At 47.5% G+C, this 17,888-nt stretch overlaps 1 protein-coding gene across 1 annotated transcript in view; it reads left to right on the top strand.

Moving 5' to 3' along the window:
• Positions 1 to 9,854: 9,854 nt before the first annotated feature.
• Positions 9,855 to 17,888, top strand: part of PPP1R13B (protein phosphatase 1 regulatory subunit 13B) — a 78,501-nt gene continuing 70,467 nt past the window's right edge. Inside the window, exon 1 of the mRNA XM_081291733.1 lies at positions 9,855 to 10,140. Coding sequence (XP_081147859.1) covers positions 10,132 to 10,140 — 9 coding nt within the window. The 5' untranslated portion in view covers positions 9,855 to 10,131. The remainder of the gene's footprint in view (positions 10,141 to 17,888) is intronic.

The following is a 17,888-nucleotide window of genomic DNA, read 5'->3' as shown; positions in this document are numbered from 1 at the left end:
CTTCCAGGGGTGGAGAAACTGGCGAATAAGATAAAATCTGTCCAAACACCTGGGAACAGTACAATGACAATTTTTAAACTCAAGGTTAAATTTCAACATAAGAAATTAAGAGTCCCTCAGAGGTGGCCTGAATTCCATGTCTGGAAAGCACACCCCAGACAGACCAGGCGAGAGATCCCCAACGCAGGGAATGGAGGAAGGTCACAGAAGCTCCAAGGAAGGTGGTTTGTTTTATGAGGCAGAGGACGGACTCGGCACTGCAGCTTGGGATGGCGGAGAGGCACTGTCCTTGGGAGTATGAGCCAGCCTTGATGTGGACGGCAGATGGCCAGCTGGAGGGCACAGGACAATGGCTGGGAGCCAGCGTGCAGGCCCAGGCCCTTGTCCACAGGCCTCAACTTCCTCCCAGCTGTGGGCACCTGTGAAGCAGGTGCAGCTGTGGGCAGCTGTGGGGAAGAACAGGGAGCTTCGGCAGAGTTGGGTCCAAATAGACCCTTGGGTGCCCACTCAGGGCATTACAGGAGGCCAGCACTGGATCAGGTGGGGTAGAGCCTGGGACCTGGCTGGGGAACAAGCAGCAGGTGGGCTGAGCACCAGAAACAGCCACTCCTCTCTGCCACTTGGTTACATGTGAGGGAGCCAGGATCAATGCCAAGGGGCGGGTCCCCAGGGAGGTGGTTGGTCAGCTTCAGAGGTGTCCTCCTCCCTTGGGTCTCCTCCCACCACACATTTTTCCATTCACATGTTGTCCACCCTCCCAACTGACCCCTCCCCAACATTCACAAAAAAACCACCAAGGTTCCACCAAGGGCTGTGGCTCCGTGGTAGAGTGCTTGCCTCGCACATGTGGGGCACTGGGTTTGATCCTCAGCACCACATAAAAATAAACAAAATAAAGGTATTGTGTACATGTATAACAAAAAAAAAAAATTTTTTTTTAAAGTGAGTCATTCACTGAGGGCCTTCCCTGTGCCCAGGGCCGTTCCAGATGCTTGGGATACAGACATCCATGCCCCCCCTGGGACTTACATTCTGTGAGGAGCAAGAGACAAGAAACACATTGAACTTTTAAGCAAAATGTTGTATTAGAAAGTATCAAGTGTTATGGAAAAACAAAAAGTAGAGCCAGTATCCGGAGATCCAGAAGTCACTGTGAGGACTATACCTGGGTCTCTGCATCCTGTGCAAGTGGCCTCCCTCCGCCCTCAGGGGCTGCCAGATGGATGGGGTGATGACAGTGTTTCCTAAAGTACAGTCCCTGGGTCACCAGGGCCTAGTGAGAAATGCAGAGCCTCAGGCTGGGCCCTCTTGAATTAGCCACAGGTGCTGGCACTCTGCCTCCCAGTACTTCTGAATTCTGCAGATGGAGAAGCACTGGCTTTCAGGGTAAAGAGGTACCACTCGTGCCTACTGTGTAGGTTTTGGGGTGTTGTATTGTGGGGTGGGAAGTGGCTGTAACAAAATACCATAAACTGGGTGACACAACAGGAATTTCTCACTTCCTGTTCTCCAGTCCAGGAAGTCTAACATGAGACCCCAGCAGAACTGGGTCCATGAGAGCCTGCTTTGTGGCTCACAGATGTCCTCTTTTGACAGAAGGGAGGAGAATTTTCTTTCCAACCTCTTTTACAAAGTCAGTAAGCTGCCAGGTGTGGAGACACACACATGTAAACCTACAGTGGCTCGGAGGCTGAGGCAGGAGGATCACAAGTTCAAAGCCAGCCTCAGGAAAAGAGAGGCACTAAGCAACTCAGTGAGACCATGTCTCTAAATAAAAATCAAAATAAGTCTGGGGATGTGGCTCAGAGGTTAAGTACCCCTGAGTTCAATCCCTGGTAACTCCCCACCAAAAAAAAAAAAAAAAAAAAAAAACCCAACAACAACCCACAAAGGCCATACACGAGGTCTCATGACCTACTCACCTCCCAAGGGCCCACCTAAAGTACCATCACCTTACGGGTTAGGATTTCTTTCTTTCTTTCTTTCTTTCTTTCTTCCTTTCTTTCTTTCTTTCTCTTTCTTTTTTAATACTTTCTTTTTGGAGTTGTAGTTGGACACAATAACTTTATTTTATTTATTTGTATTTGGTGCTGATGATCGAACCCAGGGCCTTGCCATGTGAGGCAAGCCCTCTACTGCTGAGCCATAACCCCAGCCCCACAGGTTAGGATTTCAACACATGAATTTTGGAGACACATTCAGTTCATGACAAACGGTGATGTTAAATGTATTTGAGCTTCAGAACAGGGCCTGATGGATAGGCTGGGGTTCAGTAGATACACCTAGAAGGGAAGAGAGGGGCCACTGAAAACCACAGCCCAGGGCAGGCAGATAGAGCATAGCAGTCCAGCTTGCCAGGTGTGGGGCACAGTGGAGCCAACTGTAGGGGTCTGGCAGATAAGGCAACCAGGTATGGCTGCTTCATAGTGGGCACTGATGGGACAATGGTAGGGTCTTAAAAAAGGAGCAAAGCCATATTTTTGAGTCTTGTTAAAATGCAGTTGCTTTTATGGCCTAAGATGGTTCTGGCTTGGGAATTCATTTGTGGGAGCTTATCCTACAGAAATCCCCTAAAAACAAAAAAACTTGCACAGGTAACTCCTGCAACCCCTATGCTGGGGGTCTGGCTCTCCTCCCCGCAGATTCCAGCTCCCTCCTTCTCCCTGTTCTCCAGGACTGTGCGACCTTCAAACCCAGGCCCAAAGAGTTACCCCAGCAGGAGGTCAGTAAAAATCAATCTGACTTCTCCCTGTGGGGTCACCTCTGACAGGCTGTTTCATTGGAGCAAATGTACTTGCTTCAAGGTCAGGCCTCTTCTGGATAACACTCCTCTGCCACTGGTTGGAAATGTCCCCTCCCTCTCACTCTAACCCAGGGGATGAAAACAGTCCCCATAATGCTGGCTTCAGAGCCCCACACCCTCCCTGTGGTCCCCCACTTCTGTAAGCATTGCCCTTTGTAAATAACCATCCTGGAATTTCCCTAATTTGCGGAAGCCATCTGTTTCCCAGGGGACCCTGACTGATGTGACATCGTGGAGAATAACAGCGGATACTGGAAGCACCTGAGGCGGCTGACAGCGCGGGGAGACTCCACAGCTAGTTGTTGGGTGGAAGGTGAAAAGAATGTCATCAAAAACGCCAAATAGGGCTGGGATTGTGGCTCAGTGGTTGAGTGCTCACCTACCATGTGTGAGGCCCTGGGTTCGATCCTCAGCACCATATAAAAATAAATAAGGGGATGTGTCCAACTACAACTAAAAAAAAAAATATAAAAAAAACCCGCGAAATTGGGGCGGAGGGGGGATGCCTCGTGAAAAGTAAAAGACGGGAGTCTAGGGGATGGTTGAGGCTGTGGCTCAGTGGTAGAGCGCTTGCCTGGCATGTGTGGGGCACTGGGTTCGATCCTCAGCACCACATAAAATAAATAAAGGCATTCTGGCGGTTACAACTGCAAAAAATAAAAAGAAAGAAAGAAGGGAGACTAAACTGTGCACTCACAACCTCCCAATGGAAAGCTGTCTGTGGGGTAGGGACTGCGACACCCTGGGTCCTCCAGTCTAGCATGGGAGACAGGAAAGGTCAGGAAGGAACGAATGAATGGATGTAGTGTCCGGGTCCACCATGGGCCCCTTTCCTTCATACAATTCCCCGTTTCCCAAGAGGAGGGGAGAATGGGGTTCAACCCCGAGAGGACTGACCTCTGTGCGTGCGGGATGGAGACTCCCAGCTACCGCAAAAAGGCTGGAGGCCCCGCCCCGGGGCGGAGCTGCGGGAGCCCGGGAAGCTGGGGCCAGGCCGGACCCGCGATCTGGCCGTGGGTTCGAGCCCACTTCCCAGTAGACCTCGGCTCCGGGCCTGGCGAAGGGTGACCTCCCGGGGACGACACCGGCGATCCGTCCCCCGCCCACCCCAGGGGGCTTGCTTGTAGGCACCGAGACGGGCGGGCCGGCTCCCGGACTGTCCCCGAGGCCCAGGACTCGAGCGGCAGCTCCCACGGGATCACGCCCTGCTAACCCCGCAGCCTGAGGTCGTGGGCCGCCGTCGAGTTGCCCCAGGTGCCCGCGGCAGTGCGCTCCGCTTGGTCACCGGGCGCCTGCCCCGAGCCGGCTTTGGAATCGGCGCGGACACCCGCGCAGCCCAGCACAAAACGCGCCGCTCGGGCCCCTCGCTGGGCGTGCAGTGCCGGCACTTTCAGCCTCGGTGACGAAAGGAATCCCTTAATGCCTCAGAGGAGGGATGGAACCGCGCGGCCTCACGGCCGGCAGTTGTAGAAACAGGTCTCCCGGGAGCCGTGGGGGCGGAACGTCCCCATTGTCCTTCTGCCCCACCCCCACATCGAGGGAGGGGCTGCCAGACGTGGGAGGTGTAGGAGTTGGCTGGGTGGGAGTGGGGTGGGGGTCGGCAGAGGGAGGGGCTGAAGCTGGAGAGCCGGTGACCTAGGTGCGGTGGGGGTGGGGCTTAACTACGCCCTGCGCGGGTGGGCGGTGGGAGGCCCCCCAGGGGGCCCAGCTGGGAGTGCTAGGTCTGTTTCCGCTTTAGAAACCCCCTTCTCGCCTCTGGAAGGCTAGATTGGGGGCCAGAGATAAAGCTGCGAGGTGAGCACAGGGCGTGGGGGACGGGGCTGGAGAAAGAGTGCGGGTAGGAAGCAGTTAGGGGAGGGGGTGGGGGTGGGGCAGTGCCATACTGGTTTCTGGCTGCAGGTGGACAGCCTGGGGTGGGGTGAGGTCCGGGCTGAATAAGAAGAGGAGTGCTGAAATACAGGCTTCCCGGGACAGCAGGCAGTACTGACTTCAGCCCTGAACCTACTGTCACCCACCTGGTAAACTGAATTCGGTTCCAGCAGTAGGCAGGAGCCATCTGAGTCCTTTCTTTGCACCTCCCAAGTCCATGGTTCAAGCCATACCACAAATAGGACTCCCCCATTTCCATGCCTCGGCCTTAGTCTTCCTCAAGGGCCTCCTTTCTCCACTCTCTGCAGGCTAGCCAGCCTTCCCACACTGGCCACTGAAAAACATCAGTGAGACCTCTTTAATCCTTTGGAAGCCCTCCAGGACAAAATGTAGACTGGCCATAGTATATATAAGCTGAACTTAACTTCATTTCCCCACCCCTACCCCACCCCATCAAGCCTCTAACACAGGACAGACCCCTACAATGCATCTCTCTCACCTGCCCTTCCCCCTCCTCCGTAGCCCCCACAGACTGCCTCCTCAGAATTCAGGTCCCAACTCAAATGCCACCTTCTACTGGTAACAGCTTCTATCTCTGTCACATTATCTGTCCATTTCTTTCTTTTTCTTCTTCTTTTTTTGTACTGGGGATAGAACCCAGAGGCGCTTTACTACTGAGCCACTAAGTTGCTAAAGCTGGTCTCAAACTCACAATCCTCCTGCCTCCGCCTGCAGAGCTGCTGGGATTACAGGCGTGCACCACAATATCATTTTTAATGTCAGCATTATGTTCTTATTTCTCATCTTCTCCCTTGACCAGAATACAAACCCCATGAGGACAGGCAGATCTTCTGTCTTGCTTGAGATTGTGTCACTAGGGCCTAGCACATAGGGGAAACCCAGTGGACACTTGTTAACTGAGGGCTCACTGGCCCTTGGGGAGACACAAACACTGACAGCTCTAAAGCTGCATGTCGTGACAGGGGCCCCAGGACTGAACAGACCAGGAGAAGGTGGGGGGAAGGTTCTCCTGAGGGGTCAGGGGAAATGTTGCAGAAGGAGGATTTGAATTGTGATCACAACAGGGACATGGGCGAACGCTTTCTCACACACAGGAGGTGGATAAGCAAAGACTTTAAGGAGAGAGTGGTGGGGTTCTCTGTGGCTAGGGCAAGGATGAGGTGTGGGCTGCTGGGGAATGGGAGATGAACTTGAAAAGGGAGGGAAGAGTCATACTGTGAAAGGTCCTGTTATGGACTGTATTGTGTCCACCAAAATTTATATGTTGGAATCTAACCTCTGTATACCTCAGAGAGTGACTACACTTGCAGACAAGGCCTTTAGAGAGGAAATGAAGGCCCAAGGAGGTCCTGTGGCTGGGTCCTAACCCAACATGACTGGGGCCCTATGAAAAGGGAGACACCAGGATGTGCGCCTGCTGGAAGAAAACTATGTGGAGAGCCAGGCAGCCACCTTCAAGCTGAGGAGAGGGGCTGCAGAAGACCCCCTGCCAGCCCCTCGACCAGGGACCTCCAGCCTCCAGAACTGTGAAAAAACACATTTTGGTTGTCTGAGCCCCTCGGTTTGCCACATGTTGCTATCATAGGCCTGGTAAACTAACATAGGTCTTAAGCTTTTTACATTTTATTTTAATACAGTGGTAATAGTCACCTGATTAAAATGCCAAGCATAAAATGCAATAGTGATAGGATAAAAGTTGGCTTTAACAGTGAGATTCGCATTGATAGCACATGCCCTTGACATGATGTGATAAGAATGGCGTTCACCTCTGTAATCTTCTTCCCAGAACCCTCTAACCTCAGTGCAGTCATGAGTACCACAGACATAAATCTCAGTTGAGGGATATTCTACAAAATACCCGACCAGCACTCCTCAAAACTGCCAAAGTTATAAATAACAAGCAAAGTCTGATAAACTGTCACAGATAAGAGGAGTCTAAGGAAACCTGCCGACCAAATATGAGGTGGGGTCCTGGAACAAAGGTCATTGGGTAAAAACTAGAAATCTGAAAGAAGTATGGGCTTTAGTTAATAGCAGTGTTTTGATATTGGTTCATTAATTGTAGCTGATGTGCCATACTTATATAAGATGTTAATAGGGAAAGCTATACAGAAGGTCCCCAACTTATGATGTCTCTACTTCAGATTTTTTTACTTTACAATGGTGTGAAAGTGATACACATTTAGCAGAAAACTTTCTCAGATATTGAGTTCTGATCTTTTCCCAGGCTAGCTCCATTCAGCCTGACACTCTGTTGTGATGCTGGGCAGTGGCAGTGAGCCAGAGCTTCCAGGCAGCCAGGCCCTCACCAGGGGAGACCACCAGGGGTATTCTGCAATGTGCTGTGCTGCCAAGGTAGGGCGTTGGGTAGGTTAGGGCGTTAACTGCATCTTCCACTTAGGGTATTTTCATCTATGATGGGTTTATTGGGGAAAACCCTATCATAAGTCAAGGTGATCTGCATATGGTAATTCTCTGTTATCTTTGCATTATTCTATAAATCTAAAGCCATTTTTAAAATGAAGTTGATTTTTTTAAAAAAAGTAATACTGAAAAGCCTCACTCTCATTTATGTTCCTTATCTACACAGTTCCCACTTTCACCTGAAATCATTACTTTATTAGTGTTCTGTGGATCCTTTCAGAATTTCATTAGGCAAATATGAATATATACTGATTTTCTCTCCAAAGGTCCTTTTTCTTTGTTTTGAAGAATACTTAGTCATTTTTAATATACTTCAAACATGCAAAGTAGAGAGAAAGGTGCAACGCACCCCATAGAACTGTTGCCCAGGTTCAACAATTATGGAGAATTTGCCACTTAGGCCTCAGCTATTCCTAACTGTCTTGCTGTCTTTCCCTCTGCTGAGCTGTTTTTAAACAAATTCCAGACCTTTCACATATACTAAGATGCATCTCTGAACAATATGGAAATTTTATGTAACCCTAATACCTGCATTGTACCATTACAGGTGCTTCCTGACAGGCCTCTTGTGAACTTTGGCCTGGGCCAGGGAGACACCTAGGGTTTTATGGTGTGTGTGTGTGTGTGCGTGCGCGCGTGCAAATTCTGTCTGTGCTCCAGGAAGGTTGAGTGCAGGAGTATGTGGGAGGTGGCTGGGGCTGGAGGAGTTTACAGCAGGGAGAGATGAGTTCAAGCTGATGGGGCCTAATGCCTGCTGTGTCTGGCAGGATGGACAGGAGGAGGACTAGCTGAAGAGGAGCCATTGGATGCCTGCCTTGAATGGACACCTGCCTGTAGGCTATCCTGGAAGCTGGAATTGGAGCTTTGGCCTCTGCCATCCAACCTTGGTTTGAGGGCCAGGCAGCTGCCACCACCTGTGCTCTGGGGTCCTGCAGTAAAGAGTAGGACCCTTGTGGTCAAGGGTCTCCATCTTAAGAGAATGGGCTCATTTGGATCACCTTACTTCAGGTGGCACCTCTCTGCAATGCCCTAGCAGAGCCTGGCCTTTGTTTGGCTTAGTGGGCCAGCACCAATCCATTCACAACTCATGGACATTAGTATGTCTGAGTTGGAAAGCACTCAAAGATCTAACCCTTCTCCTGTTACAGATGGGTAGATTGAGGCGCTCCACAGGGAGTCAGAAGCAGAGCTGGAATTGGAGCTTTGGCCTCTGCCATCCAACCTAGGATCAATCATTGCCCAGAGCTTCCTCTTATCTCCAAACACTGCTCCCAGAAAAGTTGTGTCACTAGCCATTTATGTCCCGGTGTAAGTTTAAAAATCCCAGCAACATCTGTACTCTAAGCCTGGCTGTAGGAACATAACTATAGGAATTCAATTTAGAGGGTAGCTACCCTGTGTGGCAGATTGTGGTAGGTGCTTTTCAAGCATCATATCTGAGCAGGATTATCCCTACAATCTCCTATTGCAGAGTCACCTGAGATGCAGAAAGATGTGGCTTGCCTAAGATCACACAGCAAGGGCGTGGCAGAGGTGGTGCTGAACCAAATCTGTCCAACTGGAAAGTCCACGCTCTCAACCACTAACCCCCGTGGCCTCCCAAGCACAGGCCTGGCTCCTCACCAAGGGGGCTGGTGGTAACTCCCTGGCCTCCTCCCTTTCTGCCCCTAACTTGGCAGCAGCCTCTCAGAGGACCAGACAAGCTACAGACCGCCCCTGGTCAACACAAGCTGCTCTCTACAGGGAGCGGGGCGCTTCCCAAGGTGGTTTCCAGCTTCGGTGTTTGCGGCTATCCGTAGGCCTCCGTGTTCTGGGTGCTCATGGAAGTTTGTGCTGCAGAGGGAAGTCCATTAGCCACTTGGCTTCCTCGTCTGTGAAGGTTCAGGGTTATGGCACAATGTGGAACGTACAGAAAGGGTGCCTGCCAGTTCGGCAGCCTTTACTGAGGGTATGCTCTGGGTCCTTGTCTGACCTGTGTCACTCAGGCTCCGAGGCCAGACGGCGAGGTGACACAGGAGGCAGAACTGTAAAGAGAGACCTGGACACTGGAGATGGGGACTGGACCTTTCCCTGGGACTTTGAAGGCGGACCTCGAAGGATGCTGGTACAGGTGGGCACAGGCATTTTAGGCGGGGGTTCGCTGGCCTACGCTGAGAGTCGACAAGAGTCCAGCAAGGCCAGCGTGGCCCTCGTGAGTCGCGCGGCGGGATCAGGTGTCTTGGGCCCGACTGCGCCAGGAGGGATCCCGAGTTCGTCCTGAGCAATGCGGAGCCGGTCACGCGGACAGTCGGGGGCACTCCGCATCCATCCCCCAGGCTCGAGTCTGCAGACCTGCGGGGCGCTAGCACCCGGGGGTCAGGCTGCGGTCAGAGCAGGGATGCGCCCCGCCCACCCGCCGGCCCCGGGGCCTGCGGTTCGAGTCCCCGCCTGCTGGGGCTCGCTGCGGGACTAGGGCTGGCCTTCCCTTTCCGGCCCATATTCCCTTGGTCCAGGATGCCCGAGGTCTCCCGGAGTCCGGCACAGAGCCCTAGCACTGCCCCATGTCACCCGCCCCCATGCAGGAGGGGCGGGAGCCCGGCAGCCGCAGCGCGCCCCTCCCCCGCCGCGGGAGCGCGGACGCGCACGGGCGCGCTCGCACCTGGCCGCCGCCGGGGAAGCCCCTCCCCTCCCCGCCCCCGTGGAGGCACGGCCAATCAAGAGCGGCGTAGGTCCGTGGGGGCGACGCGCGGGGCGGGGCCTGCGCGGCCGGCTGGGCGAGCGCGGCGGGCGGCTGGAGGCGGCCGGCTTCGGCGGAGGCGGCGGCGGCGGCAGCCGGTCCGGGACGGCTGCGCAGCACGCGAGCGGCGCGACAGTGCGGGCGAGGGCTCCACAGCCCGCCGCAGCCGCCGCCTCGCCGCGGCCCAGCTGGAGGACGTCGCGGCGGGCGCGCGGCCTGTGAGGGCGGCTAGAGCGGCGGGCGCGGCGCGGCGCCAGCGTCCTGTCAGGCGGCGGAGGGCGCCGCGGACCGCGCCGCGATGATGCCGGTGGGTGCGGGCGGCGACGGCGCTTCCTCCACGGCCGCGCCTCCTTTCCCCGCGGCTCCCCGCCCCCGCGGGCCCGCGCCAGGCGGGCCGAGCCGGGAAGGAAGTGGCCTGGCTGGCGCGCCCGGCCTCACGGCCCCAGGGCGGGCAGGTGGGGGCGGTGCCGGGCTGTCAGCGGGCCGGGCGGTGGCCGGGGTCCCGGGGGTCGGCGGCCGGGGGCTCGAGGCTGGTCGCCAGGGCCGGGGCGGCCTCTCCGGAGCCGCGGAGACCAAATGGGAGGTAGCGCGGGGTCCAATGTGTCCTGGCGATCGGTCAGACCAGGTGTGGGTCTCGCGGAGTATCTGCGACCCCGACCTCGATTTCCTCGCGGCGCCCGGGAGCCGGCAGCGTGGGCATCCCAGGGTGGGCACCCCGGGTGCTGCTCGGCGCTCGGAATCTACATTTCCCCTTCCGGATTTTGGAATTCGGTTGTAATGAGGAATGCGCTTAGTGCACGGAATCGGAGAGCCATCTTAGGAGTCCCCTTTCCCCGGTCTTCCCCATGGGCATGTTGTGCTCAAACTGGTGTGCTGTCCCTGTGTCCTGAAGGTTGAGCAGGGTCCTTGGTGCTGCTAGCGCCTTTGTCCAGCTCTCTGGGATGCCTTCGGCGAGAAAGATGCTGGCCTTTGGAGTTGCCATCCTCCTACCCAGCCTTTTCCTTTACCTGCGATCTAAATAGTAGTGGTCACTGAATTCTCATTTTTACAATTTGCTTTTTGTTAAGTAAGCATCATGACTTATGAAAAATTATGGGACCGGTTGTACCCAGTATGTATTGGGGTTTGGAGTGCCTATAAATTAAGTAAAATTCTCAAACAATATAAAGTAACAATACAATTTTTTTTTTAAAATATACAGCTATTACATTGAAAAATCACATTTCAGGGGAAGGTACATTTTCTACTAGAATACTATTGTTCTGCACCCAAGGACATTTAGATTGTATATTTTCCCACCTGATCTTTCAAGTCATTGCCTGACTCTTAGTAATTTCTTTTCCCTTTTTTGAATTGATTAAAATGCCTGGTGTTTTTCAAAGTCTTAAGATTTGACCTAGTCGATCCTCCTTTGATCCTTCTTTGGCATTAAGCTTGTTGGGATTCAAAACATGGTTTTAAATGAATGATTGTTTTAGAAAGGGAATCAACTAGCATCAGAAGATCTGGGGTCAAATGCTGGTTCTGCTACTTTTTAGCTGTGTGACCTTGAATAAGTCAAAGTCTCTGAATTTGGGATTACCTCTAAAGTAGAAATAAAAGCACACCAATATGTAAGGGCTAGCTTAAGGATCAGATAGGTTGATGTGTCCAAAAGTGTTTGTAAAGCAGAATGCCATGCAAATATGGCTTTGAATTTTCAATTTCTAATTTCAACCTCTAGAGACCAGGCATTTGGAAACTATGCCCTCTGTAATTCTTGCTGGCTAGATTTTGAAAAAACATTGTGGTGTTTTGGAATTTTGAAAAGCAGTTTTAGTTAGATCCTATGATAGTTGATTGATGCCCTGCTATAGTAATATTGAAGGATATCAAAAGTTTGGCTGGTTTCATCGTAGTGTAGTGTTTACTTAGTAATGCCCTGACAAGAAGCTTGACTTGTATTTTCCATATGGTACATTCAGGCATTATCCCTCTCTTCAACATGATCAATTTCCAGTCTACTTTAACAGGTTTCCTTTTAACAAGTTTGTTTAGCTGGCAGTTGGAAAATTTCATCCTACTATTCAAAATAATCAAATAGTATTTTTTTAAAAATGTCTATTATCAGCTATTAAAAGCACTGCTTTTGTTTTAAAATGCCTTTTCAAAACAGATGGTATTTCTCTTAATCCCGCTTTGAGGCTTTTACTTTTGTATTTCCTTCTTGATCCCTAAAAATACTACTTGTAGGATTGAATCTTTCCTTTATTAACATAGGTAGAGATGGTTGTAAATTTAATAGAAGTTTCAAGAACATGCCATTCTTACTTGAGAATATCTTAAAGAATGTATCCAAAGTGTAAATAAGATTTTTCTTGCTTTATTATATATTTGGTATTCATCATTATGATGAATCATAAAAGGAAAATTGGGTCATATTTTGTGGTTTGTATAAAGCAGCTCTGTTTGATAGAAATGTAATGCAAGCTAACAATTCAATAAAAATTTTTAGTAATTACATTAAAGTAAAAGATTAAGATATGAATCTTTGTGTCTTTATTAACTCAGTATATCCAAACTTATTATTTTAACATGTAACTGATATGAAAAAATCACTAATGTGCTATTTCACTTTTTTTTTTAACTAAGTCTTTGAAAGCTTGTGTGAACTCCAGTGAAATTTTACATTTACATCTTATTTCCATTCAGACTGGCACATCTTAAGTGCTCAATAGTTAGTTGGTGGCTACCATATTGGGTTATAGATTTAGAATATATTTTATTTGAAAATTGGTAATTCATGTGTAATATCTGTGTTAACTTTAATTGATCAGTTAGTTCAGTACAGCAGCCAGTCTCAGCTACTGGAAATAAATGAGTATATCTGGCTAAGTTCTCGTCTGCCACAATAAAGTCTTTGTAAAAGTTTATTTGCTTGTTATACAAAGTTCCCTGTCTTCTTTTAAGCAAAATTATATTTTGGAATTTTCCTTTATGAAAATAGTATTGCATTCTGCTATCTGTAGTCCCCTTTCTGTCAGGGGACTACTAAGTAAACATTTTAAAAATGTTTACTTAGCCAGTCTTGGTGGCACACTGGTAATCCCAGCTTCTCAGGAGGCTGAAGCAGAGGATTGCAAGTTTGAGGGCAGCCTGGACAATTTAATGAGACTCTCTAAACAAAATAAAAAGGTCTGGGGATATAGAGTGCTACCTAGCATCATGGGGTACAGTACCTAGTACCACCAAAAAAAAACAAAAACTTTTACATAAAGTTGGAAAGGATGAAAACTTCCTAGATTCAGCATCATTCTTTTTGAAAGATGTTCAGAAGCTGGTAAAACTTCATGAGGAGGTAGGGTTGTCGGTAGGATGGGTCTAAGGATACTTTACTCCTTTCCAAAGGAGTTGATTTGAATGGGGGAAGTCCAGTATTTCTGAAGTGTTTTATTCCCAATGAAGGATTCTGGTGGACAGACACACCATGCCATGTGACTTCCTGGTTCCACTCACTTCTGTCCTAGGAGCCCTTTCAGCTTTTTTTACTGTGGGGTATAGATAACATTCCTTTGTGATTGATATTTAACTTTCTAAATACTTAATACTAAGGAAATACTTATTTCAGGTATTTAAATGAATGATCTTTCCTTTTTTGGTGGTGCTGTGGATTAAACCCTGGGGTGCTTTACCACTGAGCTATACCCCTAGCCTTTTATTTTTGATTTGGAGATGGGTTTTCCTAAGTTGCCAGTTGGCCTTGTGCTTTTGATCCTTCTGTCTCAACCTTCTTGAGTGGCTGGGATTATAAGAATGCACCCAGATAACTGAATGGATATTTTTCCCCCAACAATGTAGAAACATTTTGAGGTGTAGATGTTTCTCTCTCTCTCTCTCTCTCTCTCTCTCTCTCTCTCTGTCTCTGTCTCTGTCTCTGTCTCTCTCCTGAATTTTCTTTTTTATTTGTTCTTTTTAGACATACATCATGACAGTAGAACGTATTTTGACATGTTCTACATACTGGGCCTTTCTCTTTTTAAACCATTTGTCATATAGTTGACAACACTGAATGGGAATTAGTGAGACTTGTTGGTAACCTTTGGATTTTATCTCTTTGGGCCTCAGTTTCTCATCTGCAAAAGATGTGTACGTGGCGATTTCCAAGTGTCTGTGGCTGGGCTGGTTGATTTATAGTGGATATTTTCATGAAACTCCAACATTCATATTGGCTTCATACAAGTTGAGGCTTACCTGATTCTTGTTTTGGCAGTCTTTTGGTAAACCCACTGCCTAAGGATCTTTGTATGGTAGGGCAGATAGTAAGAACTCAAGAAATGTTGGCTATTATTGTTAATTAATAATTCAGCCACTTGATGAACTTGACTTATCAACTTAATTAAGTAAACAAACACTGAAGACTGGACAAGATTTTTTTTTTTCAATTTCCAGTTTTGGGGGGAGGGGGGTTATGGATGTAGCTCAGTGATAGAATGCTTGCCTAGTATGCATGAGGTCCTGGATTTGATCCCTAGTACTTCATACATACCAAAAATCTGATTTCTTTAAAATAAAAATTATATATATTACCATTTAAGATAATCTGTTTCTGACCTTGGAATACCCAGAGATTTCTAAAATGAAGCAAAGTATCAATGATTCAAAGATGGGTTAAAAAAGCCTTTATTACAGTGCTTCTCAACTTAAAATATCTAAATGGATAACTCTCCATAAAACTATAGTTCAATCAGAATTTTTTTTAAATTTATTTTTTCTTTTTTTCTCAACGAAAAAGTTTTGTAGCTACTTGTTACAGTTTCGTTTGGTAGCAGTGAGTGCTTAGTAAATGGCATTTGTCCTTGTGTGCTAAGGTACTGTGGTCATAGACTTTGTTGTGATGCCTCTGCATGGAGAGCTGATGCTGAAAAGGTAAAGAAACTTGACCATTATCTCCTAGCTAGTGAGTGGCAAAACAAGATTGGAAAACAAGCAGTCTGATTCAGATGCCTTGCTCCTAGGCTTTGTACTAGTCACTGGGAGAGTCAGCTGTAGTTACATTGCTAGAGATGCTGGTATATTGAATTTGCTAGAAGTTTTTCCCTTTATTTATGTTAAATGGAGCTTAATATTTAAAAGAATCCCAGGGTGAACCCCAGAAGTGATAGCTTTCTTCATCTTGTGTTTACATTTAAATAAGTCTTCTTTCCTTTTTTAGCATCATGCTTTGAACACTCCATGACAGTATAAGTGATTAACAGGATTTTTAGCATCATAAGAACTCAGAAACCACCAGGTCATTGTGTTGAACTTATATAAGGGATTGTCAGTGTGCATCTTTGTCCAGCTGGGGAATAGTTTCTCAGCTAAAGTGTGGTGGGATTTGGGGGCCTTGAAGTGCTGTTGCCATAGTTATTTCACAAACAGTGGCTCTAGGGCTAAACTGAGTCTATTGCGACACTTTCTTGGCTTAATAGCTTTGCTTTATTTTACTGCAAAGATGGCTTTACAATTGTTGTTCATACTAACTGGAAAGCAACAGCTGCTGGTGCTTATTTTAGAAAATATAAACCTTTGCATGGTGATATTATGCAGAACAGTAAAAGGCCTGGAAAGATGAGGCAGGTTTCATTAAAATTAATGTGGCATTTGAAATATTAGTGTGCAGTTCAGAGCAGGATTTTGTTGGTGGCATTGTTGGTATGCTTAGAGAAAAGTTTAACTGAAGTTTGGGCAATAATGATTTGTACCATATGTTGTGATTGTCATCATCATCATAGTTCAGGCAGATGCAAAGGCCCAGTGACAAGGTGAGAGGGAAAATAATTTACATATGATAGAAATTCATCTTTTTTTGGTGGTGCTGGGGGTGGAACCTAGGCCTCACACACACTAGGGCAAGTGCTCTACTACTGAGCTATGTCCCAGCCCCAAATTCACCTTTTAAGATGTACGAGTTTAGTGGTTTTAGTGTTTATACAAGGTTGTACAACTATTGCCACTATTTAACTTGAGAATATTTTCCCTGGTATATCTTTGCAGTAACCCTATCCCTCATAACCTAACCCTGTCCCTCATCTGAATTGCTTGTGACCAAAAGTGACATTTGAAAGTATGATTTCAGACTATTTTTGATTTTAGAATATTTGCATATATATAGAGAGAGGCGGAGAGAAGATATTTTGGTGGTGGTTCTCAAATCTAAATGTAGAATTCATTTATTATTTCATATATACCTTATAAACATACCCTGGAGATAGTTCTGTACAATATTTGCAACATACTGCATTTTGACTACTCCCATCACATGAATCAAGTGGAATTTTTCACTTGTGACCTTGTGTGAATGCTCAAAGTTTTGGGTTTTGGAGCATTTTGCATTTCATTTTTTGGGCTAGGGATGTTCAGCCTATAGTTATAGTTGTAATCTTAAACATTTGTGTGTGTGACTGATAAATTTCTGTTTCTTTTCTTGCCTATAAATGTCATGAGAACAGGAGTTCTGTCTTTTTATTCATCATTCTACCCTCTTCACCCAACCTAATTACTGGCACATAGTTGGTGCTCAATAAATATTTGAATGAAGAGAGAAATGACATGCAAAGTAGAATTGGCCCTGTTGTAAAGGGGTGTGTAGGTATGTGTGTGCATGCCTACTATAACAGGATTTGGAATTTGTCCTGCGAGTGATCATAAACCACCAATGATTTTAGAAAATGAAGTGCTTCAGTCAAATTTGTACAGAAGGAAGGTAATTCTGGAGCCAGTGGAGGATAGAGGGTCTGTGGAGAAAGGGAGATTAAAAGAAACAGGGAAGAGCAGTTGGGAGACCAGTTGGTACAGGCCTGACTAGAGGATCTGAGGCGAGGTGGAAGTTCCAGTTGATAGGTCTGTTGGAGTGAACATGAGTGCCTGTGAGTGTGTGTGGGAGAGAGGAAGGAAGGAAGTAGAGGGGCTGGAGCTGAGGATAACAAGTTTATTGCTTCAGTGTCTAGGCTTGTCTTTCCTTTAAGTTAGAGAATAATTGAGAAGGAATAGGTTTAAAGAGCTATGGGAAGAATGAGCTTTGTTTTGGCTGTGTGGGAGCTTGAGATACTGGCTATATCCTGAAAAGTATTGCTCTTAAATCTTAAGCTACAATATACGAAGTTTTAAAAAGTCTTTGCCTTACACTAAGTGGATTTATATATGTTTTGGGCATGATAGGTTGCTGTCTGGGCATCTGCAGCACACCACACAACATCACCTTGGACTAGTTTGCCTGGTCAGCCAACTCCCAGACCCACTGACCCAGCAGGCTTCCCAGGAAGTGGCTTGACAGGCTCTTCCATCTTGGTGCTGCAAGAACCTGGCAGTTTCCTGTGTACTTTTTTATAGAGGTGTAATTTGTGTCTGCAGGGTAGTTTGTGTTCTTCCTTTTGCTCTATTTCATATTTACATTTTTATCTAATGACAACCTTGAAAATAGTATTGGTAAACAATAGTTCACATCACAAGTGGCCAAAGTATAGACAGAGATTTTTGGGATAGAACTAGAAGTAAAAAGTAAAGTTTCATTATAATGTAAAGAAAGATGTTTGGCAACTTTAGGATTAATAAGGGGAAAAATAACAATTGGAGCAAAGTGCCTTGTGATGGAAAGACAGACGAGAATATGCACAGCATACGCTCACCAGCACAGCCCCAGACCAAGGCGGGTATCTGCTTCTGGCTTTGCACTTAGAGCTCTGTGAGGCTGTGGACAAATTATTTAGCTTTTTTATGTCTTATCTTCTTTAAAATGGGTTTAGTGGCAGTGTCTTTGGTAAGGTTGTGAGGTTGTCAGGTGCTTAGAGTGTTAACCTGCCTAACGAGCTTTTGGTAAACTTGGCTTCTCTTATATTTTCTCCATTGACAGTAGGGCTTCATGGCAGACAGCATTCAGTCAGAAAAGGTCTTTATTGCATTTGGAGCATGTTTATGCCCTTCCTTGTGAGGAAAACATGAGTGTAATTGCAAAATATATCAAGTTGATAGGACAGAGAGGGATGGTTTGCTTTTCTTAGAAATTAGAGTTTACCTTCCCTGTCCAGTACTTGTGTT

Source organism: Spermophilus citellus, assembly GCF_964194105.1.
Source record: "Spermophilus citellus genome assembly, chromosome: 4".
NCBI classification, from domain to species: Eukaryota; Metazoa; Chordata; class Mammalia; order Rodentia; family Sciuridae; genus Spermophilus; species Spermophilus citellus.
The sequence above is the reverse complement of the archived record's forward strand: the minus strand, read 5'-3'. Positions and strand labels throughout refer to the sequence as shown.